Source organism: Rattus rattus, chromosome 11 (assembly GCF_011064425.1).
Source record: "Rattus rattus isolate New Zealand chromosome 11, Rrattus_CSIRO_v1, whole genome shotgun sequence".
In the NCBI taxonomy this organism is placed as follows: domain Eukaryota; kingdom Metazoa; phylum Chordata; class Mammalia; order Rodentia; family Muridae; genus Rattus; species Rattus rattus.
This window is the reverse complement of record NC_046164.1, coordinates 29,975,968-30,002,579: the sequence shown is the minus strand read 5'-3', so window position 1 is coordinate 30,002,579 and position 26,612 is coordinate 29,975,968. Positions and strand designations below refer to the sequence as shown.

Sequence of the window (26,612 nt, the reverse complement as noted above, 5' to 3'; positions counted from 1 at the left end):
TTCTAGAGAACTCCCTAACATTGTGAATGGAAAATCTGCTGATTGCCTTCCTTAGATCAAGTACCGTGACGCTGCTGTTCTGGGTAAAAAAATGCAAAATCAACAGAACGTTGACAGATTTACCTGCTGAGCATGGCGCTCTGTCAGCAGAGGACGTGGAGGGTGTTTTTTCCTTTCTGTGGCACTGCTTGGTTATGCAGCTCAGATCGTTATACATCTTTGGCAGGTTTCGTGCTATGATCTGAGATTATAGAGATTATATTAGGCACAATTCATTTCCACCGTCTTTAAAGTTAGAACTTTGGGGCCAGCAACATGGCTGAGTGGGAAAAGACACAGTGTCAGCCCGACAGCCTGTGCTGGGCCTCTAGGACCTACGTGGTACGAGAGACCCAACCATCTGCGTTGTCTTCTTCCCTCTGGTGAAACTGGGTGGGCAGAAGGCGATAAAGCACCTGAGAAGTTTAAATCTACACACGGAGAGCCGAGATGATTGTAATGGATGTGAGCACCCTTGCCTCCTTGCTCCCAAAGGCTGTGGGGGTCCTTATCTAACTTTGAAAAGAGATTTACTTTTGTTTTTAATTATGAATATGTGTGTCTGCGTGTTTGTCACGTGGGTGCAGTGCCCATGGAGGCTAGCAGAGGGCGACAGAGCACTTGGGGTGGGAGTTACAGCAGCCAGTGCTAGGAACTGAAACCCAGGTCCTTGGAAGAGGAGCAAAGACCACAGCCCTCCCTCCCCGCCATCTCTCCCCTCCCCATCTCTGCCCTCCCCATCTCTGCCCCATCTCTCCCCCTCCCCTATCTCTCCCTATCTTTCCTCCTCTCTATCCCTCTCCCTCCCCAATTTCCCCCTCCCCATCTCTTCTCCTCCCCTTCTCTCCCCCTCCCCATCCTGCCTTCTCCCACCCTCTCCTCCCCCTCTCCCCATCTTTTCCCCTCCCCTAGCTCTCCCCCACCTCTCCCCCTCCCATATATATATATATTTTTTAGCACTATCATTTTATGAGACCAGCTCATAAAATGGACTCCTGGATGCTAATGATAGGCAGATTTCATGCCTTGGAATGAACGCTGTACTTTATCTTTTTTGCTGAAGTATGAGATGCACTTCTAGGCTGCTGGATATTTGGTATTCTTTCTAACCTGGTGGGGGAACCCTTTCTGTAACATTGTGTAGGAAGGCTAGTATTTTCTACAACATTGCTTTAAGGATTTATTCTGTCATTTTATGTGTATGAACGTTTTCCTCACATGTCTATGCCTGGCGTCTGTGGAAGTCTGAGGAAGGCATCAGATAGATCTACAAGAACTGGAGTTATGGATGGTTGTAAGTCTCCATGTGGGTGCTGGGGATTGAACTCTGGTCTTCCGTAAGAGCAACTGCTCTTGGCTGAACCATCTCCGTAGTATTCTTTTTTTTTTTTTTTTTTTTTCCTTTTTTCTTTTTTTTCCGGAGCTGGGGACCGAACCCAGGGCCTTGCGCTCACTAGGCAAGCGCTCTACCGCTGAGCTAAATCCCCAACCCCCCCAGCCAGTATTCTTAACAGTCTTTACCTAGGACTCGAAATCCTTCACGAAGCAGACTTTCCACTAACAGTAAATAATCAAATCATCTTTTGACATTGATCCTAAATCTACCACATGGTGAGGACCCTCCTAGCCCCTGCCCTCACATTTTGGCGTATTCTGAGTGCACAGTTATTGAGGTAACCAACAACCCTCAACTTTATCCTCGTGTTTGCTCTGACTACTTTATCATTTCCTACAAGGATGAATATCACAGAGGAACACCTCGAATGCCTTACTGAAATAAAGATAATTAAACCTCTGGCTTTAACTATTTCAAAAATTGTTTTCAAAAAGAAAAGATGCAGAGTGTTGTTTGGAGGTCCACTTTAGATCCTGGTCAAAGTACAGCAGCACTGGGCCCGGGGACCTCGCCTGGGCCCTACTGCGTTTATTTACTGCGAGTCTGAGACACATTCTCCCACCACAGGCAGAAGTCACGCGCCTCAAGCCTGCCGTTCTTTGGCTGGGTATAGAATTCGCTTTAGGGCTGTCAAATACCCACTGGTGGTCTTTGTTTGTTTTTTAAAATTAAAAAGCAGGGCAGTGATCTTGGGACTCGACCATGGACAGTTGACATAACCTCTCTGACCTTCACCGTCTTAGAAGCAACGTTATTAAAGGAAGTAGTAAAAATGGCTTTTCTTACAGAATAAAAAAAGCATGTTCTCCACATCAGGAAAGAGGATTCCATGTGAAATGGTATATAGAGAGACAAAAGGAAAACCTGATTAACATGGAGGAAGGCTGCCACCGGCAAAGAGACCCCAAACAGACAAGCAACCCCCCCCCCAACATAACACAGCAAAACGAGCCTCCAAACCAAACAAAACAGGATGGGGGACGGGACAGACATCTCTCCAACCCCCAGGCCTGATAGACACATAAACACCAAGAAAAACCAGAGACATGTTAACCTAACACTCTCCTGCGCAGTCAGGTGTCGTATCTCTCACTCAGAAGTGGGAAGGTGAGGGTGGGAAGGGTATGTGTCTGAAGAAGGCCTGGGGGCCTCCGGATGTGCAGGGCCTCCACAGAATGAAAGCTGGGGACAAAGAGTAAGTGCTGGATAAGCCTGCTGTGTCGGAGGACGGGAGAGAGGGCGCCACATCCTGATTACAGTCCATCAGGTTGGAGGTTGTAGCTTCCCTCCTTCGCTTTCTGAGTTGGTTTTCCCGTCTTTTTTACCCAGTTTTCATTTACTACCTATGAGTGTGTCTGTGACATGTATGCCTGAGTATCGGTGCCTGTGTGTCACTTTACATGCATGTGTGTCACCTTACACGGGTGGAGCTCACAGGACAACTGTGTGGAGTTGGTTCCCTCCACCCCTACATGAACCCTAGGGGTTCACCTCAGGCCACCAGGCTCTCAGGCTTGCCTTTATGACTCAGCCATCTTGCTGAACCTGGAGCTGTCGTGGTCCCTCCAGCATTTTACTCTAATGGGCCTCACTTTTGTGAGCTGTCCTGAAAGAGTTGCCCAGTTTAAGTCTCATGAAATAACATGCAGTATGTGACCGTATTAATAAGACAGAGGTTGTAATATGGGTGTTATGTACTTTGATGGAGAAAAGATGCCATGATCCAAAGACAAGGAAAATATCAAGAATGTGCCAGAATGTTCTCCTCCTCCCCCCTCCTCCCTCTCCCCCTCCCCCCCTCCCCCTCCCTCCCTCCTCTCCCTCCCCCCTCCCCTCCCTCCCCCCTCTTCCTCCCCTCGCCCCGCCCCCTCTTCTCCCCTCCCCTCCTCTCCCCTCCTCTCCTCTCCCCCCCTCCTCCTCCCCTCCCCTCCCCTCCCCTCCCCCCCTCTCCTCTCCTCTCCTCTCCTCTCTCCTCCCCTCCCCTCCCCTCCCTCTTCCCTCTCCTCTCCTCTCCCTCTCTTCTCTTTGAAACAGGGTCTTTCTGCATAGCCCTGGCTGTCCTGGAACTCACTATGTAGATCCAGGCTGGCCTCTAACACACCTCCCAAGTGCACCACCATGCCCAGTCTGGTTATTGTGTGTGTGTGTGCATGTGTGTGTGCATGTGTGTGCATGTATGTGTACGTATTTATAGATTTAGGAATGCTTGATGAAAAATAAAACATTGCAGCAAGTCTCAATCATTCTGTTTATGAAAAAGTGTAATGTTTTAAAAATATATATTTATTTGTGAGATTTGGAGCTTTGAAGATTTGGCCTGTGCTGTGGTTTTGTTGACCATGCTTCTTAGTGCATAGAAAGCTACACCCTAAATATCTATAGATCTGTTAAATATGGTGCCTAATAGGTACTATTAGCATACTGTTGGTATCTAATGGACTGCCTTGTATTAGAAAGGCCTTCGTTTTAGAGCAGGGTGTATTGAATTATCTACACATGAAGTGCTCGGACCCCTGCCTTTTTGCTTTAGAATAATCCCGGGAGTGGATGGGATATGCAGCTGTTGAGACATGATGGTATGCTGGGAGCTCATTGTTGCAGTTGTGAATAATAGGAGCAAGCATTTTATCATATTTCTCAATAATTTACACCAGTTGGAAAATTTCTAGAGTTTAAGGGGAAAATGAAGTAGTGTGTCTTGATTGAAGGAGATGGTAGAATCAGGTGCAGATTCTCACCAGAGGTGGGGATAGAACAGGGTAACACAAAAATATTTTTAAGTCTAAACATCCCTGACTGGCAAATGTTATGTTTTATTTTTCTTCAGAGACGAAGCCATTTATTTGAATCTGGGCAATTACCCTCTAAATGCTTAATTCTTCAAACTGCGCAAGCATCATGCATGATTAGATGCTCCATGTCACCACCGAGAACTTAGTCTGGAGTGGCACTACGGTAAGATCGCAGTAAACACTACAGGTTAAGAGCGAGGCATAGAAGGAGTTTTTAATGCTCCTTCTTAGCCTACAGATTTGATTACGGTTTCTGTGTTAGTCACTTTTCCGTCACACCAATGATGCTCCTGACACGATTAACTTAATTGTGAAGAGGTTGATTTGGGCTCATGATTTTGGAAGTTCTGGTCTGTGAATTGCTGTCTCACTGTTTTGAACCTTTGTCTAGGGATCAGAGCAAGGTAGTGGGGAGCCAGGGTCCCACGGTTCCCCTCAAGGATGACTCCCCGATGATTTGATCGTTCCCAGTAGCCTCTACCTCTCAACCACCAAATTAGGGAGCAAACTTTAAACATGTGAGGCCATTAGGAGATTCAGTTTTAAAAATGATTAGTATTTTACTGTATTTTATTATGTGCATGGTATTTCGCCTGCATATACTTCTGCACTGTGTTTGTGCCTGGTGCTCATGGAGGCCAGAAGAGGGCATCAAGTCCCCTAGAACTGGGGTTACAGGTGGCTGTGAGCTGCCAAGTGGTTGCTTGGGAATCAAACCCACGTCCTCTGCAAGAGCAGCCAGTGCTGTTGACCACTAAGCCATCATCCCTCCAGCCCCACTGGGGGACATTTAAGATAAGAGCAAATAGCACATTCAATTCAAGGTTATGATAACTAGTCAAAGTGTAATGAGTAAATGGGTTTTCACGACCTTTTCTTCTCAGACCACGACCACTATAACATAATGGATAGTGTTTGCCACCAGAAATGTAACGCCATCAATCCCACTCTCCGTCTCAGTCAGAGCTGGTTTTCAGGTAGCTCACAGTGTGGCAGGAGGCAGACTGGGCTCAGGAGAGTTTTTCTGCCTTCCCTGCAGGGAGAGTTGTAGTGGTGAGAACTGATTTTCCTTCTTGTACAGAAAACTAGTTGGAGAGAGGTAGTCTTTGTACTTTGCACAAACCATCATAGAAATTGCTCAGCAAACACTTGAGGGGTGAAGGAAATCTTGAGGTTTCTTCTGTGGCACCCAGTGCCTTTCTGCCCCCCAGCCCCTTCCTTTCGGAGATGTGAAAGTGAGCTTGGGGTTAATAGTGACCTAGCAGGTATTCTAGTGTGTAACGAACACCCAGGGCAACTTCCTGTCTGGCATGAGCCTGGTTCCACACCACTGTGTTACGGGGCTCCTTAGATAAGAACCCGCAAAGGGACACCCCAGGTAAAACCCCTTGGTCACAGTCACCAAGCAAACACAAAGTAAGAGCACCCGTAGGCAGTGAGAAACCTCACGGTTTAGAGCCATGACATTGTTTTCCTTGTTTGTGGGGATCAGGTCACCGAGATACCAATCTTATTCCTTTTAGGCTAAGAGGAAGCTTCGAGAGGGAATAATGTGGTTCTTAAAAGTGTTTTATAAAAGTCAGGGGTTTTTCTAATACTGCTTTAGGGAAAAAAATATAAGTATTCCTTCCCTGTTCTTCACCTAGACAGAATTCCCCCACCGCCCCTATTTGGTAACGGGGTCTGGAGTATCCCAGGCTGGCCTTGAATTCACTCTGTAGTGGATGACTTTCTCATCCCTTTGGAGGGTTACAGGTTATTCCATGGCTCTTGGTTTACGAGGTCCTGGCCGTCGACTCCTTAAGTCGAGGACAGGAACCTGACTCCAAGCAGACATCAGTTTGCTACCCCTTTACAGTCTTTCCCCTGATGTCTGTAGGGACAGCTTTTCTAGGTCTTTAGAAATGTTAGGTTTTGCATTTATTTCCATGTCTAGCATTAGAATTGGGCCACTGTGCATGTGTGTGTTTCGCTGAGCAAATTTGGATTTTGAAGCTGTCCTGAGGTCTTCTGAAGCTCCAATCAGAGTTACCCGAACCGCTTCTGCCTTCTGCACTTCCTCTGTTCATGTCCCTCACACCCTGACCTTCCTCCCACAAGGCAGGAAGACGACTGAGTGGATGCTAGCTCCGGGTTTTAGAGCCTTCCTGTCTTGTCTTTCCAGGTGACTTAGGTCACTCCCAACCATAGCATTAACCCCTGATGCTGATGACCTTTTTTAAACCATGTATTTATGTATGTAAGTACACGGTCACTGTCTTCAGACACACCAGAAGAAGACATCAGATCCCATTACAGATGGTTGTGAGCCACCGTTGGTTGCCAGGAATTGAACTCAGGACCTCAGCAAGAACAATCAATGCTCTTAACCACTGAGCCATCTCTCCAGCCCCCGAATCAATGACCTTTTGATGACTTATTCTAGGGTTTCGACTACCATGGCGATTGCTTGATTGTAGAGGGGATTTGTGTGTGCGCGCACGCGTGTACGTGTGTGTTTAAAAGTCTAAAGTTTTCACCGGCTCAGCCTCACATTGTGTAAATTGTGAGATCTGGTAGCAAATTTTCAAATGGATAAGAATTATCTTTCGAGTCCAAGTTACTGTCTCGAACTCAAGAGCTTAAGTTTATTTGAGAGGAAGGCATAGTCTAGAACAAAGTGGATTTATTTTTACGTTATCACCACAGTGAAGGCTGTCAGGAGTGTAAATGTTAAACCTTGTCACTGCTAAGCACTTTACAGCCTGAGTATTGCAGTTAACACCCACCGTAGAAGGGCACACAGATGTGGCCTGCAGTCTCACAGACTGAACTGCTCAGCCTGTTATCAGCGCAAACAGTAACGTCCTAAAAAATCAGCTTCCAAACAGCTGGTGGCTGACCGGCCGGGCTTTAGTACCGCCTAGGCTCACATGACGTCTCATTGCTCTTTGCCTCAGATAGTATAGCCCTTAACTAGTCATCAAGGAAGTTGGTCCCTGTCCCTTCTCTTTGTGCTCCTGGATCTAGTGTAGGAGAAGCACCGTAAGATGGAATTTTTAAAGAGAGTCGTACCTCCTGTCCTCTCAGGAGACCTGGTTTTGGATGCCAGAGAGAAGATTCCAGGAAATTCCCCCAGATTACTTAAGGTGCGAAGACTCTCTTCAGCTGCCTCTGAGAGGACAGTGGGTGACCCAGGCGGGAATAAGTTGTGTGGAAATCACGATGACAGATGTCTGCATCAACAAACGGGTAAAGTAAAAAGGCTTTGCTTTAGTTCCTTCAAAAATTATCCCAGGAAAGTAAGATTTCAGTATTAAAAATGTGTACTAAAGTAACTAGCGTTAACCCCCGTCTTTGAATAGTAGGAGTTTTGTTTTGATTTAGAGAGGGGAGCAGACGATGTAAAATACTATCAAATCATCAAGCCTGATAATTCTGATAGTCCTTGGGAAATAGATACCTGAGGATGTATTATTTTAAAAATGTTATTAATACCCATGGGGGAAACAAATAAGATACCGAGTCTGATCTGCCCACCAGAGAAGTGACTTATTTTCTGTTAAAAACAATGAACTGCTTTGTTGTAAAGATAACAAGTATTTGGGTAGGCCGGGCCTCAGGGGTAAGGCACTGAGCCCATGGAAGGCGCCTTGTGAGATGCTCAACCCTTCAAACACAAAGCAGCTGCCGAGCACACAGGGTCACTCCACGCTATCACTACGTTTGTTACAAAAATCAGTTCTGCGTGGGGCAGCGGCAAGTGGAGAAATGCTCCGTTTGAAATTTCCAGTTGAGGCGCTTCTAGATCTTTGTTAGAAATGTTTAAGAAGCAGCTTTCTGAGGGCCCCGGTGCCTGCTCTGTTGCTGGCTGCCTGGCAGGTGTGTCCCTGTGTCATTTAAAACACGCTCGAGCTGATGGAGCGCCTGGACAGACTCAGTTCCTCTTTTACGCATGAACACGAATACATTTCACTCTGATTCCAGCTTTGAGTCACTAAAATATTACATAATTGTTCATATCTTTTAGTGATTGCTTTTCAGTGTAAATTTCCACGCACTGTGGGCAGACATGGTGATATTACCTTTACGAGAGTTTCCAGTTAAATCTCAGGCAGGATTTTGCAGCCTCTGTAACTTTGTATTCTCCCCAACGTTGTTTCATGTCAGTTTTTAAAAGTACAGTTGTCGTTACAAGAAACCATAATTTCTGTTTTACATGTACCAATTATGTAAAAGAGTAGGGAGGTGGTTTTTTTTTTTTCTTTCTTCTTTTTAAATAAAGAAAATACGCATTAAAGCTCACAGGCTTCTAATCCTAGACCCTGCAGGGGTGGAAGCCAGAGGCCTGAGCCTTGACGTGCACACTGTACCTTCAGCTGTCCAGGGTCCCCTTGGTCGCGTCTCCTTCCTCTTTGGTGACTGGCTTTTGTGCTGCGGTTCTCCGACAACACAGCAGCTGCAGGTCTGTGTTGCTGTCCACAACTTCCTGGTGTCAGTTGTTAGCTGTTTTGATGTTTCTCACACTTCTAGACGGGAGGAAGAGACGGAGGTACCTGGTGCTACCTTTTAATTTGAGTTAAAACCGGAGATTCAGCCACCTACGCTCGGGTTTGACAGTGTAGAACGACAGCGCGCATGCACTGGTGTGTGCAGCTCCTGTGAGGCGTTCAGAATTCACTTTTCCTTCTTTCGCTTTCAGTCTTGAGACACTTAAGTTTTTCCTTATTGCCTGCCACACCTGACTTGATTGCAGTTGGCGTTGGACTGTAGCATGCCACACCTGCTTCTATGGTTCCCTTTACTTCTGAGCTTGACCTGGGGTTGGTTGTTTCTTCAAAGGGCCACGCTTTGTAGCAGCGCTCACAGGTTACAAAGTATACTGATCAGATGTTTGCAATTATGTTAACTAGGGGCGATGCCAGTAAGATTTCCTTTTTCACTTTTTATTTGTGTGTGTGTGTGTGTGTGTGTGTGTGTGTGTGTGTGTGTGTATGTGTGTGTCACACATAGGGAGTTCAGAAGACACTTTGTAGACTCTGTCCTCTCTTCATCTTTATGTAGGTTCCAGGGACCAAGCTCATTGTCAGGCTTGTGTGGTAAATGCCTTTATCTGCTGAGTCATTTTTTCAACCCCAGTTTTTTGTCTTTGTCTTTTTTTTTTTTTTTTTTAAAGTTTACTTCTTTGTGTGTGTGTGTGTGTGTGTGTGTGTGTGTGTGTGTGTTTGAGTGTCTGTCTGTCTGTCTGTGTGTCTCTGTGTGTGTGTGTGTGTGTGTGTGTGTGTGTGTGTGTGTGTGTGTGTGTGTGTGTGTGTGACTGTGAATGTGGGAGAAACTAGAATTTGGGACTTGGTTCTCATCTTCCACCACGGGGCCTGGGTCTAACTCCGTTCATCAGGTTGGCTTGGGGGCTGCTTTTCCCCAGGGAACCATCTCTACCGCCCCACCCTTAAATACTGATAGGGGCTGGAGAAATGGCTCAGCCGTTCCGAGCACTCGCTCCTCTCCCAGAGGACCTGGTTCAGTTCTTAGTACCCATGTGGTAGCTGACACCTGCTAGCAACTCCAGTCCCGGGGGATCTGGAATCCTTCTGGCCCCTGTGGGCCCCAGGTGTGCACATGCTGTACACACATGCATTCAGGCCCTCACATCCACACATAAAATAGACAACTCTTTAAAAACATCCGTTTCCACCCTCTCTCGCACCTTGCCTCCTCCCTCCCCTCTCCCTCCCCCTTCACTCCTACTGGGTTAGTCAGATTTCTGTTATAACAGAATATGTGAGAAAAGCAGATTAAGGAGGAAAACATTTCTTGAGGCTCCTGGTTTCAGTCCACCATGGCAGAGGTGAGCAGCTCTTGTCATGACATACAGGAAGCAGAGAGAGAGAGAGAGAGAGAGAGAGAGAGAGAGAGAGAGAGAGAGAGAGAGAGCGCCCTAAGAGGTTTTCTGTTAGGACTCCTTACCTTTTATTCTCTCTGGGATCCCAGGCATGGGTTGGTGCTGCCCCCATGCAGGGCACCTGTCCGCTCTCAGGTAACTCAGTCTGTGCTTATTCACCCTGTGGATGCTTTTCAGAAAGCCAAGTTGTCAGTTGTGATTAACCACCACAAGGACCCAATTTCCAGCCCCAGATTTTTTTCTGTCTTTAAGTGACTAAATAAAGTTTTAAAAGGAAAGCAAGTAACAATTAAAAAAAAAAGATTTCTGTTGTTAGACTAACAGTAAAAATTAAAACAAAACAGACAAGGACCTGGAAAACACTATCTGCTCTATAACAAAGCAGGGGCTCTCCCTCTCGGACCCTCTTTCTTTCCTGTGCGCACTCTCTCTCTCTCTCCTGTGCTTGCTCTGTCTCTTTCTCTCTCTCTCTCTCCCATTATTTTTGTTTTGTTTTTTGAGTCAGTGTATCATGTACATGGCCCCAGACCTGCTATGCTGCTGAGTAATGCAGGATGACCTTAATTCTTAATCCTGATGTCTCTACCTCCCAAGTTCTGTGACCGTCCTTAAACCCACATTTCAACATGGTCACAGTTCCTAAAGAAAAACTACTCTTGGCCCTTTCCTTGTGCACACATCGGATCAGTGCAGCTTTAACCCTGACTCGAGAATGCCTGTTTGCTATTGATGGTTATTAATACAGACCCACAACTGTCCAGAGTACAGAGAAAAAGAGACTACAGTATGCTGAGCACTGAAGGGAATATATATTACTTCCCTGCGTCCGCCCCGGGCTAAGGGAGCTCTTGGAAAAGAGGGACAGAAGGTATGAGTGAGCAACCACAGGGAAACGGCTGGACACGGCAGGGCAGCTGCTCATATGAACTCACAACCACTGCGGCAGAGCGCACGAGACCTGTACATGCTGAGAGGAGTCCCAGAGACAGGCGTCTGGTCTCGCCTCTGTTCCTTTTGTCACAGTTCCGTCATGTCAGAAGAAGAGTCTAGAATCCAGGCTTCTTCGATTCCACAGTGTGTTTCCTGCATAGTTTCTGCTTCAGTTGTTCGTGGTTTTCAAGACTCAGCTGTACCTGCAAGTCCTTGATTGCATTTTATACAAGAATAGAAACAGAAATTAAGGCTCACTTATCCAAGCACCCGTATGAACTGGTGACTGGCTGGCCCATCCCCGACCCCTCCTGCCATGGAGTAGTGTAGCCAGGAGCTATGAAAATTACAACTGGGACTGTTTATCTAGAGCTGTTGGAGCTTTGAAACCTATTTGTTGTTTTAAGATAAGGTCTTACACTGGATTAGCTGGCTCGCTCTTACCACAGTCTGCTTTGCCTCGAGCTTGGTGCAGCCATCTTCCTGCCTTGGCCTCCAGGTGCTGGGACTAAAGGTGCAAGCCTTCGTGCTCAGCTGGCTTATTCATTTACTGGGAGGAGAAACTGAGCGTATGGAGAAATTCTGTGCCAATAATGGTGTGTGTGTGCGCGCTTATTCTTGTAGAAAAAAAAAAACCCAGTATGTCATACCATAGTCTTTTAAAAATGTTTTTATTATGAGAGGCAGAGACATGTGGGTCTTTGTGAGTTTGAGGCCAGCTTGGTTTACAGACTCCAGAATAGCCAGCGGTATGTGGCTGGCTCAAAATATTTTTAAAAATACATGTATTTATCATGTATGTGTATGTATGCATGCGGGTGACACAGCACAGATGAAGGTCAGAAGACTGCTGTGGCAGTCAGTTCTCTGTTCCTTCTTATGGGTTTCAGGCTTGGTGGCAAACGCCTTTATCTGCTAAGCCATCTCGCCAGCTCACTGAAGGGGTTTTCCTAAGGGACATTAGACAAGGTTGTGATGTAGATGCGTAATTGTCTTCTTGTGAGAAGCTCCACAGAGAACAGTCTGAAATAGCACCTGTAATTACTTGTCCATGCCTATGACTGGATAGAAGTACGCATGAAGCAAACAAATTAGTGGGTCATGCTTTGAAGACTGTCTCTGCTTTTAATCTTTTTCTTTTCAGTTTTGAACTTTCTTTAAATGTTATGTAGTCGAATACTTAGAAAACCCTGATAGACATTCTTGAATAGCCCAGTGCATTTACCGGCGTCTCCTGCTGGTGGTGCCACTCCAACCAGCACACAGTGGCTGGTGACTCCCCCTGGCAGCTCTCTCTTCCCACTAGGCCGAGCTGTGGGGCTGACTGGGCTGGCTGTTGTTTTAACTGAGCCTGGGTATACCAGTGTCAACTTCCTGTTATGATTACATAATTAATTACGCATTACATAATATGGTAAAAGATGAGACCGTGGAGAGGGTTGATTTGGTGTAAACAGAGGTGGACGCTTTGGATGGGCTCCATGAAGGTAGATCTCTAGCGGGGAAAACAAAATCGTGCAGTAAACAGGCCAGAGACGTGTACAGGACTGGGGATTGGCCATTGAGTACTTTCCGAAGCTGAACTGGGTAGTCAGTGTGTGAGGCTTTGGTCTTAGGCTAGAAACGCAATGGTGTAATACACAAATCCAGCCTAAATGACAGGCCTGGCCTGTGTCAGAAAGCTGGGGATTAAACCTGACTTAAACATTTGAAGTTAATGAAGTTAAAATAAAACCTCAGTGCCCCCCTCCCACTCCCAATCCTCAGATTCCTACTTGAAGAGAGCTTTTAAGTTAAATGGTTAGGCAGCCTACTTATAAAGAACTGTCCTGTGCATAGCTCCGTCATATTGTGATATTGCTAAAGAAATGTGTCACTTGTTTGCCACATCTAGTTCCCTAATACAAAGTAAAAGTTGTCCGAAGGCTCAAACAGACGCAGTCTTTCTTTATTCATAAAATACTTCAGCGTCCTTCTTGGATAGCCTCCTGATTTGTGATTCTAGACCCATTCCAGGGCTGCAGAGCGCAGTTCAGTAGTAGAACTCCTGCCTAGCATGGGTTTGATCCCAAACACCTCCAAAAGAAACAACAGAAAACAGTTCACTGATAACTATGACAACCGGAACACTATCTCCAGGCATAAGAGCCAGGTGGGAAGAAAATGTGGCTCACTGGTTGAGAATGTACCATGCCATTTTCGATTTGGACAGTCACCATGTAGAAAACACCCCGACTCTAGAGTTCAGGCTGTGTGTTTCCACACATTTTTTTTTTTTTTTAAAATAAAAGCTTCAGAGTCCTTGTGTCACCAGGATTGGGTTCTTTTTCTACTGATAGGATTAACCTTCATTTTGTTATTATTAATGCTGTTTGGAATCAGGCAGAAGTGTTGTACAGTGTGTTGTTAGCATTGCTTTGGAACCCACAGCTAGGCAAACATGTTACCACCAAGCTGTATTTTTGGTCTCCTTGTTACCTTTTATTTTGAGATGTCTCCTTACATTCAGGCAGGTCTTGAACTTAGGATCCCCCTGCCTCAGCCTCTAGTAGTTTGACCACAGGCACTTACCAGCAGATTGATCAACACTGACTTTTTATAATCAGCCAAGAGCAGGAGCAGTGGTAAGTTGAACAGAGCAAATGTCAGCATAGTATAAAAGAGACCTGTGAGGACTTAGCCCAGAGTGAGACCTTGACTTAAAAGAGCGGGGAGGACAGGATGGGCAGAGCGGGAATTACTTCTTAGGTGTGTTCTGGGGTTGAGAATCTAATAGTTGTTTAATAAGTACTCATTAGATGGGTGAATATTACTTATCTTAGTTTTCATAATTATAGGAAGTTAGCAAAAATGATGCATTGTTCAATGAATGGTGGCAAAAGTTATTTGAAGGACGTGAAGGGTTTTGATTCGAATCACTTCAAGAACGTATCCTTAGAGCATCTCATTATAACACACGTTCCAGGACTGTGGACCTCCCTCTTTGATTATACCCAATTCCAGAGTGATGTATGGCTTCGTGGAAGCTCTCTGGAGCTTGGGTTACAGGGTGTTTTTTTCTTCCTCTTTTGCCTATACCATGTTCTCCTCCAAGTAGCCATTGTCAAACAACTGTATGAGTGAGAAGTTAGTTAGACTGTATCCCATCTATAATTTCTCTTGGCACTTTGTTCCCCAGCCTGGCCACTCTGTGAGAAGCTTCACTTGAGACTGTTTCCCTAGGCTGTGCCTGGGTGCATAGGTACACAGCACAAACACTTAGCTGCGAATCTTTATTTCTTTGGGGTTTAAAAAGGATTTACAGGAAGCACATCTGAAGTAAAGATGCATTTGTTTCCCCTGTTAAAGGCTACAACTTTCTCTCAGTTCCACTGCTATGGCTGACCTGCATAACGTGGCTAAACTCACACTGAGCCAGGGTGCACTGCTGTGATGATACTGGTGGTTAAAATATTGTCACGTGCCGTGTAAGGCTGTTGTAGCCGGCGATAGACACGTGTGGTGGTGGTTGTGTAAGACTGATAACTTGTAAGTCACTTCTATTTCCTTAGGTGAAGTGATGAGAGGAGAGCTAAACCCAAGCTGTGTGAATACATGGCTTGGGATGAGCCCAGGGCATTTCCTTCCCTGTTCCTGCTATCCCTAGGCCTAGACCTGGAAGCTTTTAGCTTCTGATTTTCCAAGCTGGCTGATTCATCCCAGCTGCTCTTGGCTTCTGACTGAATTGCTCTTCCTAGCCTCATACTAACTTTGGTAATGCGTTCTAATCTTCTAGCTTCTCATTCTCCAGTTTTTCCTGTCTTCACCCAGGTCTAGCTTATGTTCTTTGTAACTTGTCTCTGTAAAGCTGTCCTGGTAAAACTGCTCTACACACACACACACACACACACACACACACACCACCCACCATACATCACACACCACAGCATATACCCTTTTTGTTCTCTTCCTACTCTGAAGTAGCCTCTCTTCCCTGCTGTTCTCGGTGAGTTGGACATACCTTGTCTCTGACTCATTCTGTCAAATCTTTCTCTGATTCATCACTTTGTCTGTTCCTCAATTAGAAGTTACTTTTAAACATGGCTGCTTCCTACCAAAAACTAACCATACCTTCATTTTTAGAGATTAAAGGTATGCATGTACTAAGGGCATGCCTATATTCCAGTCAGATCATTCTGTAATCCAGAGTGTGTCTACATTCTGACTGGATCATATCTTTGGCTGTAATCCTTGCTATAACACTCATGTTGCTGGATTAAAACTCCTTTACAATCCCCGAGTAATGTCACAGCCATCTTGGTTTATGGTAAATTCTTTTTGTGATGTTTACAGAGGGGCAATTGTCTGCCACCAGGTTTCTCTGACTCTACCCTCATTGTTAAGTAGTGCGTGCCTGTGTTTCTCATACCCAGGTGTTTATTCATTACTCCAGGTCTCTTTTCTTACTTGCTTCTGATGCGTTAGTCCTAATCTACCCAGGACCCTCTGAATCATTCCAGATTTCATTAGGAAAAGGTGTTGCCTACCTTCCTGGGCAATGGTCTATGTAAGAAGCAAATGGGGAAAGAGTTACAGAATCCAAGGTTTATTTAAGTGGAATAAGAGAAAGATATATATGAGTGCTTGGTTAAGCATTTCTGAAATAATATGATCTATATAGCTTAGATCAAAAAGTCATAAAAACATGAATAAGACAATAAAACTGTATCAGGGACTGGTCAGAATGCAGTGTGCCTGTACCCCTGAGTCCTCAGAAGGCCGAGTAGTAGATTTACTTAGGAGTAGAAATCTGAGGCCAGTACCACTAACACAGTCAGACCAGGTCAGACACAACCAGCACACACTACCAGAGCAGAAACAAAACAAAATACACTAAAGAAATAATGATGCGGTTAAAGACTAGGTTGTGGTGAGTAAAGCCAAATTTGAGTTGAAAATGTAAAATAGACTAGGAAGATTAAATACAAGTCCAGTATGTTATAACAAGAATTTAGGAAGCAAAGCACATTCCAAGAGCTACCAGGGCCCAGGTACAGGTCAAGTTTGTCCCTTTGGGTTGAAGGACTACTGTTAATGGTTACAGCCCCAATTCTCATGACGTCCTTAAACTAGAACTCCACCTGGTGTGTGATGTCTCCAGGTCATTCCCCTGACTTCACCTCTGTGCCTGCTAGCTTCTCTTAGTCTATTTAATATAAAAATATTAGCTCTTGGACGATTGTGTTGGCCTGGCTTGATGTAGGGAACTCCAGTGCCCAGGCCTATGCCACACGGTTGAGGCACATCTGGCCAGGGCTGGTTGAGGAACTGAAGGCTGCTGTCCTAGGCTCCCGTCTTGTAGGGGCCAAAGTTAGCTTTTACCTGCTTACCAGAGCAGGTGCCTGAAGCCATGTTTACCCACTGACTTCCTTCTTACCATCTAGAACTTTGCTCAGAGGGCCATGGTTCCTGAACAAAACCAGCCCTCTACTAGGTCTAGAGTCACAAAAAACAAAACAAGCAAACAAACAAACCCCAGAAAGTAGAGGGAGGGAGACTCACACCAAGCAAGTGCAGATCTATAATGACAAACTTTCTGTGAAAGCCCAGAGAGTAAATATCTCAGGGCTTGTAAGCCGTGTCTCTATTATCAGTACCCAGCCTAAGCTGGTAGGGTGAGGGAGGCACAGATGATTCATGAGTGACTGTATGCGACATAGCCCGGTGTGACATTGTTTACAGAAACACAACGGGTTTGCCCTGGGAACCAAAGTTTTCTAATAGTTAAACTATAATAGAGAAAAGAATATTGCCGAGGTCAGGGAACAGACCTAACCTTGTCACGGACACACCGGAGGCTTTGAAGAGATCTAGCATTATATTTCCTTGCATTTTACATTTTATTTAACCCTTGCAAGAGTTGTTTTGGTTTTTTTTTTTGTCTGTAGCAGGTGTTCAATAAATACCAGTTCGATATCAGTTACCTCATATTAAACTTTAGAGACAATGATAAGCGACCATAAAGCCTCTCACAATTAAGATCAAAACAAGACAAAACAAAGCAGACCTGTGCGAGCTTTTAGCCAGGCTACATGGTATATTCTTTAAAGATAACATCTGTTGGCTCGCCACTTTTCTCTTTGCCCTCAGTGCCCTGTGTGGAGTTCTGCTATTGTCAACCAAGCCGCTCAGTGTCCATCTCACAATGGAACCCTTTGTCTACCAGGCAAGAGTCACCCTTCCACCCTCCCTGTCTAGCCGTTTATGTGGATAGAATCCACCACACTATCATTTTTCAGTCATAAAATTTATTGAACCCGGTCCGGTCCTGCGTCCTGTGTTAAAAATATCCATGCTGGGTGTGGGGGTGTGAGCTGTGAGACCAGCACTTGGGAGGAGACTCTGGGCGTAGGAGTCCACAGCAAACTCAAGGCTAGCCTGGGCTCCGTGAGACCCCATCTCAAGAAAAGAGCAAAGAAGCAAAAGGAGAGCGGAAGGGAAGAAAGGATTCATTATAAAGGGAAGTTAATCCCAGATGAATGCAGTAGGCGGTACTAAAAGTTAGAATCCCTATGCTTGCCTTTGAGAGTTTGTTTTTCTAAATTCTGCATCTATTAAAGCAAGCACGTCATCTTCGGTTGATTTAAATTGCTAAACAATATAGGCGTAGATTACTCATATTTGCCTGCTCCAGTTTCTTCCTGTTCTCTCCTGTAGACCTTTGATGGGTTTTCTGTTCTTAGGCGCACTTTAAGCGCAGGTTGGTCAGTCTCTCACATTGTGTACGGAGGAAGTACTAGATGGAGCTTGTGTCCCGATCCCTCGATGACGAAACCTGGTAAAAGTTCTCCCTATTCTCAGTCTTCCGAAATTCCCACTCTCTTTTAAGATGGAGTATATAAGGAGGTTAACCTGGGGCTGGAGAATGCTCCGCTGTTAGTATCATTTGCTGTACTTGCAGGGGTCTGAGTTCAGCACCCACTTCAGGTGCCCCATAGCTGCCCAGATCTCCAGCCCTAGGGAATGCGCATGGGAAAATAGCATAAAGGAGAAAAACCTTTAGAAACAAAGTGGCTATAAGCACATTTTAAAATCCTTCGTTTTGAATATACTTGTCTGGTGTGTGTGTGTGTGTGTGTGTGTGTGTGTGTGTGTGTGTGTGTGCATGCGTGCACGCGCACAGGTGTTTTTGCACGTGTATACAGAAGCCAGAGGTTGCTGTCAGCGCTTTCTCATTGTTTTCCACCTGACCTTTTTGAGGCAGAGCATCTTGGGGAAACTGGAGTACACTGCTTGGCCAGCACCCTGGTGACTCTCCCGTCCGCCTTACAGTACTGTGATCACAGGCACATGTCTTATGTTTCCGTGCTGGGGACTGAACTCGGGTCCTCATGCTCACACAGCAGACACTTCATGGACTGAGCCTGGCTCCCTTAAAGCCTCACACTGGAGTGTGCTTAATTGAGATTTACACAGGAACCATGTGCACTCCCGTAGTCAATCCCAATACTCTGGATGTAGAGGAAGAAGGACCACAAGCTCTAGATCAATCCAGACTGTATAACAAAACACAGTGTCTCAAAATACAGCACGAGTTAAAACAAATCACTCGGGGGATCCTGAAAGTGAATTCTGACTTTAGACGATTCAAAACAGGGCTTTAAAGAGTATTAAGTTTTTGAAGTTAGGCCCTTCCAAACACAGTGCCTTCTGGTTCATGTTAGTTCAGCATGGCCCTCTTTTCTGTGTTATGGGATAGATCATTCAGTGGAACTGACTTGTCTCTGTCTTTTCCTCCTGATCCTGAGTCCTGATCCATTGCTTCTTTGCTGTGAGGTTTTTGGTTGTTTTTGTTTTGTTCATCAGTTTTCCTTTTTCAATTGAATGTTTGTCCTTGCCACCTGCATTGCAGGCTCGTATCTCTGCTCCATACATGTGTGTGGCACACAGACGGAAGTGTGCTAGTGTTAGCAATTCTTTCATCGGGGCAATCCATATATACATTACGTGTTATATATAAATATACGTAGGGTAATACTTTTTTTTAAATGTAAATATTGAAACCTGGATTCTTACAACGTTGTGTTCAAACCTTTTTCTTTAGGTAGTTAGGATTCAGCTGAGGGCTTTTGGGATCCTGAAAATGCACTTGAAAGATTAGCAGAAAGAACAGACTTTGGTTTCATTCAGAAACAATCTCTTAGCATCATGCCAAAAGATAGCAAATTGGTACAGTTTGCAAGGGCAAAGAAGAAGGTATGATTACAGGGTCTGGACTGTTCCTTTCAGAGCAGAGGAAGCATTTTTTTTTTTAATGTGCAAAAGATTAAAAAAAGAACTGAGAGGGAGAGCTCAGAACAAGTTCAGCTATTAATAAACAGCCATGCCAGGGGCACAGCATCGAATGTACCTCACGGTACCCATGAGAGGTGTAACTGTCGCTCCAGACCTGGAAGTGACAGGGAGATCCAGTTTGGTTCCCCAGCATCCACAAGAGGCAAACGTGTTAGCATGAGGCTGAAACCCCAGTGTTGGGGAGGAGACTGAGAGGAGAGGCAGGAGGATCCCCAGGAGGTCTAGCCATTCTGTGAGTTCCAGGCTCTGGGGCAGACCCTGCCTCAAAAAATAAATTGGAGAGCAACAGAGAAGACACTTGATGTTCACCATTGACCTCTAGCCTACACACACACACACACACACACACACACACACACACACACACACACGCTGCTGTTTATGTATATTGGTGTACTGTGTACAGTCTGGCACTTTGTAAAAGCTATCTCTATTAGGAGCCATATACTTGTGGTCAGAAACCGGACTGATCATTGTAGTTTGATTAGTTCATTTCCTCCTGTTCTGATAAAACACCTCTGACTAAGGCAGCTTGTAGAAGAAAAGGCGTATTTGGGCTTACAGTTCCGAGGGTCCATAATGGTGGGGACAACAGAAAGAAGAGAGAAGCCCACCATTACTGACAGACTTCCTCTAAAAAGGCCAACCCACCTATGCCGACCCAAACAGTGCCACCAAGTTGCAAGCAAGGATCCAAATGCCCGAAACTCTATGGGAAGTCGCCCTCAAGCCGCCACAGTAGTATAACACAGTAGTAGTATGGACATGACCTGAAACTCTGGGCTGAAATTAAGGCCACCTTGGCTCGTGGTTTATTTAGTCTCTCACAGGGCTGCATTTGAACCAGTCTTCTTTGTTTTAGGACGTCTAGGCCTTACCCTTTTCCATCAAACTCATCAGGAGATATCAAGTAGAGGAAAATGGACTCCAGAGTCCTTATTGACATTGTTATTACCCTTCCTTCATTGTTATCAGTATCTAAAAAAAAAAAGTCATTGCCCCTCAGTTCAGCAATATATATCAACTTCTTTTCCAGATTGTCTCCAAATAACCCTACGTGGCCTTTTGACTTGATTTCTCTCATGACCGTTCTCCAATAGTTTGTTATTTACCTCAGTATTCAGTCTGTGTATATTTCAGTTTCCCTGAGACTCTTCTCAGGCCGGTGGAAGAGTCAAGGGAGTTCCGGTCAAAGCCGTCTAGGTCACTTTATCTGGGCTTGTTTTGGTTTGTGTTTTGATAAACACCACTGTTCATTCTTCAGGTCTGGAGGCTTCATTGACAGGGTTTAGATCTGATTGTATTCCCGAAGAGGTCTTCCCTCCTCTCCTCTCCATGACTTGTAGGATTCCACTTTTTCCACAAGTAACCCTTTATTGTCTTGTACTTAATTACAACTTATAGTTTCATAGTTTGTATGTGAGAACCCCCACTTCGTGCTCACAGTGAGGTCTATCTTTGGCCAGGGCATGTGGATCTGTTTTACAGTAAGTTATCCTTTGCAGTATTTAGACCGTTTATATTTAATGGAATCATTGACATAAGGTTAAGCTGTCTTGTAAAGGATCTGTAACTGATACTCACCTGTAAAGGTAAAATCAGTTTCTCTAAAGGAGCCCACTGGGTATATTAACTACATTTCAGGCAGGGCAGGCCCCATGCCCAGAAATAGTTGGCTAACATAAAACAAATTCTGTGATACAGACCTTGTGTCTCATTTTGCTTCGCTTGGGCATTTTTTCCCCATATTACTTGCTTTACTTGTTTGTTTTGTTTTCTTTTCTCTTTGTGGGGGTTGGGATTTTTTTTTTTTTTTTTTTTTACTTTAGAGACAGAAAAGGAACATAAAGTTGAGTGGGTAGGGAGGTAGGGGTGATGATCTGGGGGAAACTGAGGAAGGGGAAACATGATCAAAATATTTTACATGAAAAAATTTTTTCAGTAAAAAAATTAAATCTGTTTAGTTTTTTGTCATGTCACCACCCCCTCCCTTTTTCTTTGTCTTTTGAATTTCTTATCTTCTAATTCTACCACTAGCTCATTTTCTTTTTCTCCTTTTAAAATTCATTGCACTAGAGTTTGCAAACTCAAATCAGACTTGAGTTTGCAACAACAGAATGGTGCTTTACCCATGATGAACGGACTGAACTCACATCCATGTCTCTTCTCCGCCCCCTTTGTGCTGGGCTGATGGAGACAGTTATGTGTAGGTATGCATGTCTGTATACAGGCATACCTAAGGTATGTATGTAGGGTGATCAGAGATGCTAGAGTCCCTGGAGCTGGAGTTACAGGTGGTTGTAAGCCACCTTACATGGATGTTGGGGACCAAACTCGGGTCCTCTGGGTAGCAGCAAGTGCTCTTTCCCACTGAGCCATTTCTCCAGCCCTGGGTACAATGTTTCATTTCTACCCAGGAACACACTGTGAGTGGCCTTTGCTTTAACTAAATGTTTTGCTTTAATTAACTGATGGTGGGTGCTGGGATTGAACCCAGGTAAGCACTCATCCACTGAGCTGCGTGCTCAGCCCGTCAGTTACCTTCGGAAAAACGTTTAAAATGAGAAGCCTTTTCATGCACCCGCACGTGGCTTCCGGTACCTTCGGTAGACGGTGTGGGTGCAAGCATTCAGCCTCCTTATCCGTTCTCTACCTGAAGAGCTCTTTAGTACTTTTTTGCCCTTTTTTTGTGGTACATATTTATCAGTGATAAATTGTTTCACATTTGGTATGTTTTATAAAAGTTTTTACTTTGCTTTTTCTTTACCCAAAGGTATCCCCTACCCAATCCCTGTGGCTATAGAGATCCAGATCAGCAGTTTCCTTCTTCTTTCCTCCTTCCTTCCTTCCACCCATTCTGTAGTAAAGCCATTCCATCTTGGGCCTTGCAGTCTTAGATGGGACACCCTCGTTCATTTTAATCTTTGTTTCCCCCATATGCAGTTAATCCTTTTTATAAAACCAGCCTTTACCATTGGGTTCAGTAGTTTCTTTTTGGTCTTGGCATGCACATGTGTTTGTTTTTCCACTTGAGAACTTTGGCTCCATGGGTCTGTAGTCTTACCAATTTTAGAAAACGTTTTGATCATTGTGTCTTCTGGTGATATTTTCTGCTCAGTCCTACAGTGATGCTGGCTCTGCTTAAGTTAGAGCCATTAGTGTTTTTCCCCCATGTTGTTCATCCCCCATCATCAAGAGACTGTGTTCTGTTGATTGTGCTTCCCTTTGGAGCAGTGGCTCTCAACCTTCCCAAGGCTGCCACCCTTTAGTACAGTGCCTCATGTTGTGGTAAACCCCTAACTATAAAATGATTTCATTGTTGCTTCATAACTACAACTTAGCAACTGTTATGGATCATAATGTAAGTATCTGATACCCCCAAAGGGGTCATGACCCCCAGGTTGAGAACCATTGCTTTGGCGTGTTTATGCCTCCGTTTGTCCAGGTTTATTGATCCTTCCTCCCTGCATTGTCTGTAATCGGCTATAGATCTAGCTCAGGGGATTTATTATTCTAGACCCAGTTGTTCTCCTTCGTCTATCATTGCACTTTCTGCACTTCCTGTGGTCTGAAAATATTAAATGGAAAATTATAAAAGTTAACAGCTTACATTCGCATGCCGTTCTGGGTAGCACTGTGAAACCTTGATCTGCCCTGCTTCATCCTGCTTGGCACATGAGTCAGGACTTTGTCAGCATGTCTGTGCTCTCCAACTGTTGGTAGGCAGTTAGAAGCCAGCCTGTTATCAGAGGGAGCACTCTTCCACCATAGTACTGGGGCATGGATAAGGCATGTGTGAGAAGCCGGTGCCATGCAGCAGTGTCCCTGCCCCTTATGTCGCACTGCTTGTGGCAGCATCACTACAAAGTATTTTCGTATAGGGACAAAAATGGAATATTCGTGACTAGTTTGAATGAGAATGACCTCCGGATATCCATAGGGAGTGGCACATTAGGAGGCGTGGCCTTGTTGGAGGAAGTGTGTCACTGGGGGGCGGGCTTTGAGGTTTCAGAAGCTCAAGCCAGGCCCAGCATCATTCTCTTCCTGTTGCCTGTGGATCAGGATGTAGAACTCTCTGCTCCTTCTCTAGCACCATGTCTGCCTGCAGGCCACCATGCTTCCCTCGTGATGCTAATGGACCAAACCTCTGAACTGTAAGCCTGCCCCAATTAATGCTTTCTTTTATAAGAGTTGATGTGGTCATGGTGTCTCTTCACAGCAGTAGAAACCCAAACTAAGACTAGGACTTTATGCTACCTGCTGTTTTTAGGTGTCCACTCTGGGTCATAGAATATCTATCCTGTGAATAAGGAAGGGACTACTAGGTAGGATTTTTCTGTCTCTCAAAGTTCTATTTGAAGCTTTTTTTTCTTTTCTTTTTTTTTCTCTTCATTTTTTCCCCATTTTTTCTGTATCATTGAATCTAGCCTTTTAAATAATCAATAAAATCCACCATCTCTGTTGTTTCCAGATTTTATAGCTGTTTTCCTACTTTTGACACATCTAATAGTCCTTAATTAGTTGTTGGATATGCGGATGTGACATTGTTACACACTGAATTTTTGTTACATGTTTAGAAAGAACTGGATATGCGGATGTGACATTGTTGCACATTGTATTTTGTTACATGTTTAAAAAGAATGGATAACTTTCTGGCAGTCAGCATGATCTCTGATGCTTGTTTCAGAAGATTGTTTGGAGGCCTTTGTAACTACTCAGGAAGGTTGAGAGTATCCTTAGCAGGTTGCTGGACATAGCCTTCCTTCAGTAGTCAGAGACCAGGCTTGGCTAATCAGTGGAGATGTCTGTGGTTTGTAGGTTTTCAAAGGGATCCAGTCTCTGCACTGCAGCCCTGAAACTTCCTCCAAGCAGAAAGTTGAGACAATTCTTATGTTTCTTCTCATTTGTTTTCACATTTCTCAGTGGCTTTAGTTCTCCCACTGTTAATAAACCAGTATCTGATTACCTCAGCCACAGGCTTTGTAATAGTGTTAAGAGTCAGGTATAGAAGAGAAGTCAGATTCCAATGTCCCATGAAGCAGAAGTCAGGAATGAGTTCACGTAAACTTTATATACTTCATATGAGGATTGTGTTAAACTTTATTTTTGGATACTTTCAGATTCATAGTAAAATTGCAACACCCGCACAACAGTGAAACTTTAAATCATTACGGTCATTTATTCACAACTAATGAGCCAATAGTGTTGCTGCATTGCTGGCCAGCATTCTGCTCAGTTGTCATTTCCTCTCTCGATCTGTTCAGTATCTCGGATACCACTGTACATTTGTCTTCTATGCCCTTTTAGGCTCTTTAGAGTTCAAAAATATTTTTTTCTTCTGTTACTGGGGTTGAGCCCCAGACTCTGTCACTAAACTACATTTCCAGGTTGCTGTTAGTTTTAATGGTGTTCATAATATTAATATTAATTGGATGTTTTATAGGACACACACACCCCTTTATGATTAAGCTGGGCTTTTGATTATGGGGATAAAGGATATGGGTAAAGAAAGAGCCTTTCTTATGTTCTACTAAGTATTAGTGATCACTAATAAAACCCTTGCTCACGACTGAGTTTAGCACTCTGGAGACAGAGGCAGGTGGATCTCCTGAGTTCATGGCCAGCCTTGTCTGCAGAACAAGTTCCAGGACAGCCAGGGCCACACAGAGAAATCCTATATTCAAGCAGATCAACAAATCAGCCAACCAAACAAAAACCCTTGATCTGCCTGAGGGGGTACCTTCCAGGTCTCCTTGATAAAGTCATCCTTTCCCTGGTCATTTTTTGTCTCACAGTAAGTGAGCTGTCACTCCAGGTGAAGTGACACTGGTCCAGGAAGCTCATCAGATACTCACTGCCCAGGGTTTGCCTAGGCTGACCATGTAGGCATCCCATAGACCCAAACCCTAGAGTCCAAGAAGGAAAGCAGGTGTTACGGGAACCATATTACGTATGTGATTTAGGTACGGTGAGCCACTCGCAGTGGTTCAGGAATAGTGGGGCACTCTGAGAACCTAAGGTCTCAGATGTCATTCAGAGGCCAGGCAGCCACTCAGAGGGGAGCAGTCACGCCTCCTCCTTTCTGCACAGTGGAAGATTTTCCTCTTCCTCCTATTTATTTGTTCAGCTGTTTATTTATATCAGTGCCTTAGTCATTTTGTGCTGCTATAATTAAACAGAAATGAAGGTTTATTTGTTGACTCTGAGGGCTAGGAAGTTCAAGACCAGCGGCTGCATGTGGTGTGATCCTTTTTGCTGGTGGAGACACCCTGCAGAGTCCCAGAAGGTATAGGGCAGAGTTCAGAATCTTAGTTCAAGCCCCTCCCCCCTTGAGCCGATGCAGCCTCAGCCTTAGAACCCACTCACACAGCCTTCTTTAGGCTTACTTACCTCCCAAAGATCCTACCTCCAAATACCATAGTCCATTAAGTTTCTACCCTCCTAATACATTGCAACAGGGATTAAATTTTATCATGAGTTTGGGTGAGGTCAGTCAGCCCATAGCAGTTTATGTTGATTTATACACAGTTATTTATACCTTGGGTTATATTCTCAAACTGTCTGAAGCTTTGGGTCCGGACAGCTCAAGTCAGCCCCTCTCTCCTTTGCTGAACGTAAGGCACTGTGCTTGGTTTCCATTCTCTTTCCTGATAGTCCAGGACGGTTCAGGATTTTCTTATGTTCTTCCTGCCCCAGCTCTGAAACCTAACCATTTATTCAAAGAGCCCATTTCTTCTGCTTGGTAGTGTGATGCTTTAAGACGTCAAAACATCCATTTGTATAAAAGTTGGGAAATTCAAAAAGAACGAAAGAGATATAGGTTAGGAGTGAGTACATCAAGAACCCATTTGAGCTAGTGATATGGGTGGATTCCATTCACATTTGGTTATTTAATGAGGCTCAAAGCAAAATGGGAGGCTATGTTTGGAGCATTTTTTTCCCCTGTTGCATTTCATGACTGGTAATTATGTAATAGGCCAGAGAGCATCATTCCTCTGAAGCCTTTCAACCTCTTTTCTAAGCCCAGCAAAGACGAGAGTGTTCTGAAGAGGCAGGGATCTGTGGGAGAGAAGAGAGAGGCTCTAGGAGCGGAAGGACATGGGATATTTTCAGGAGAAAAGCACACATTCTTTTCCCTCTTTTCCATGTGTGCTAATTTGGGAGACCAGTGTTAAGGGTTTTTGAGATGTTGATGAAGCTCTTACTATGAGGACTGATCCACGAACTTTGGATCCTATCC

The 26,612-nt window shown here is 44.6% G+C and overlaps 1 protein-coding gene and 1 long non-coding RNA gene across 2 annotated transcripts in view; one reads left to right on the top strand and one right to left on the bottom strand.

Annotated features, from left to right (window-relative positions):
* LOC116912311 lies at positions 1 to 8,696 on the bottom strand. The gene is made up of 3 exons (XR_004389444.1): positions 8,292 to 8,696; positions 7,282 to 7,442; positions 1 to 241 (listed from the first exon to the last, which is right to left on the bottom strand). It is a non-coding gene; the product is annotated as an uncharacterized LOC116912311 (long non-coding RNA).
* Positions 6,746 to 26,612, top strand: part of Fryl (FRY like transcription coactivator) — a 165,479-nt gene continuing 145,612 nt past the window's right edge. The window contains exon 1 of the mRNA XM_032916330.1: positions 6,746 to 7,458. Coding sequence (XP_032772221.1) covers positions 7,257 to 7,458 — 202 coding nt within the window. The 5' untranslated portion in view covers positions 6,746 to 7,256. The remainder of the gene's footprint in view (positions 7,459 to 26,612) is intronic.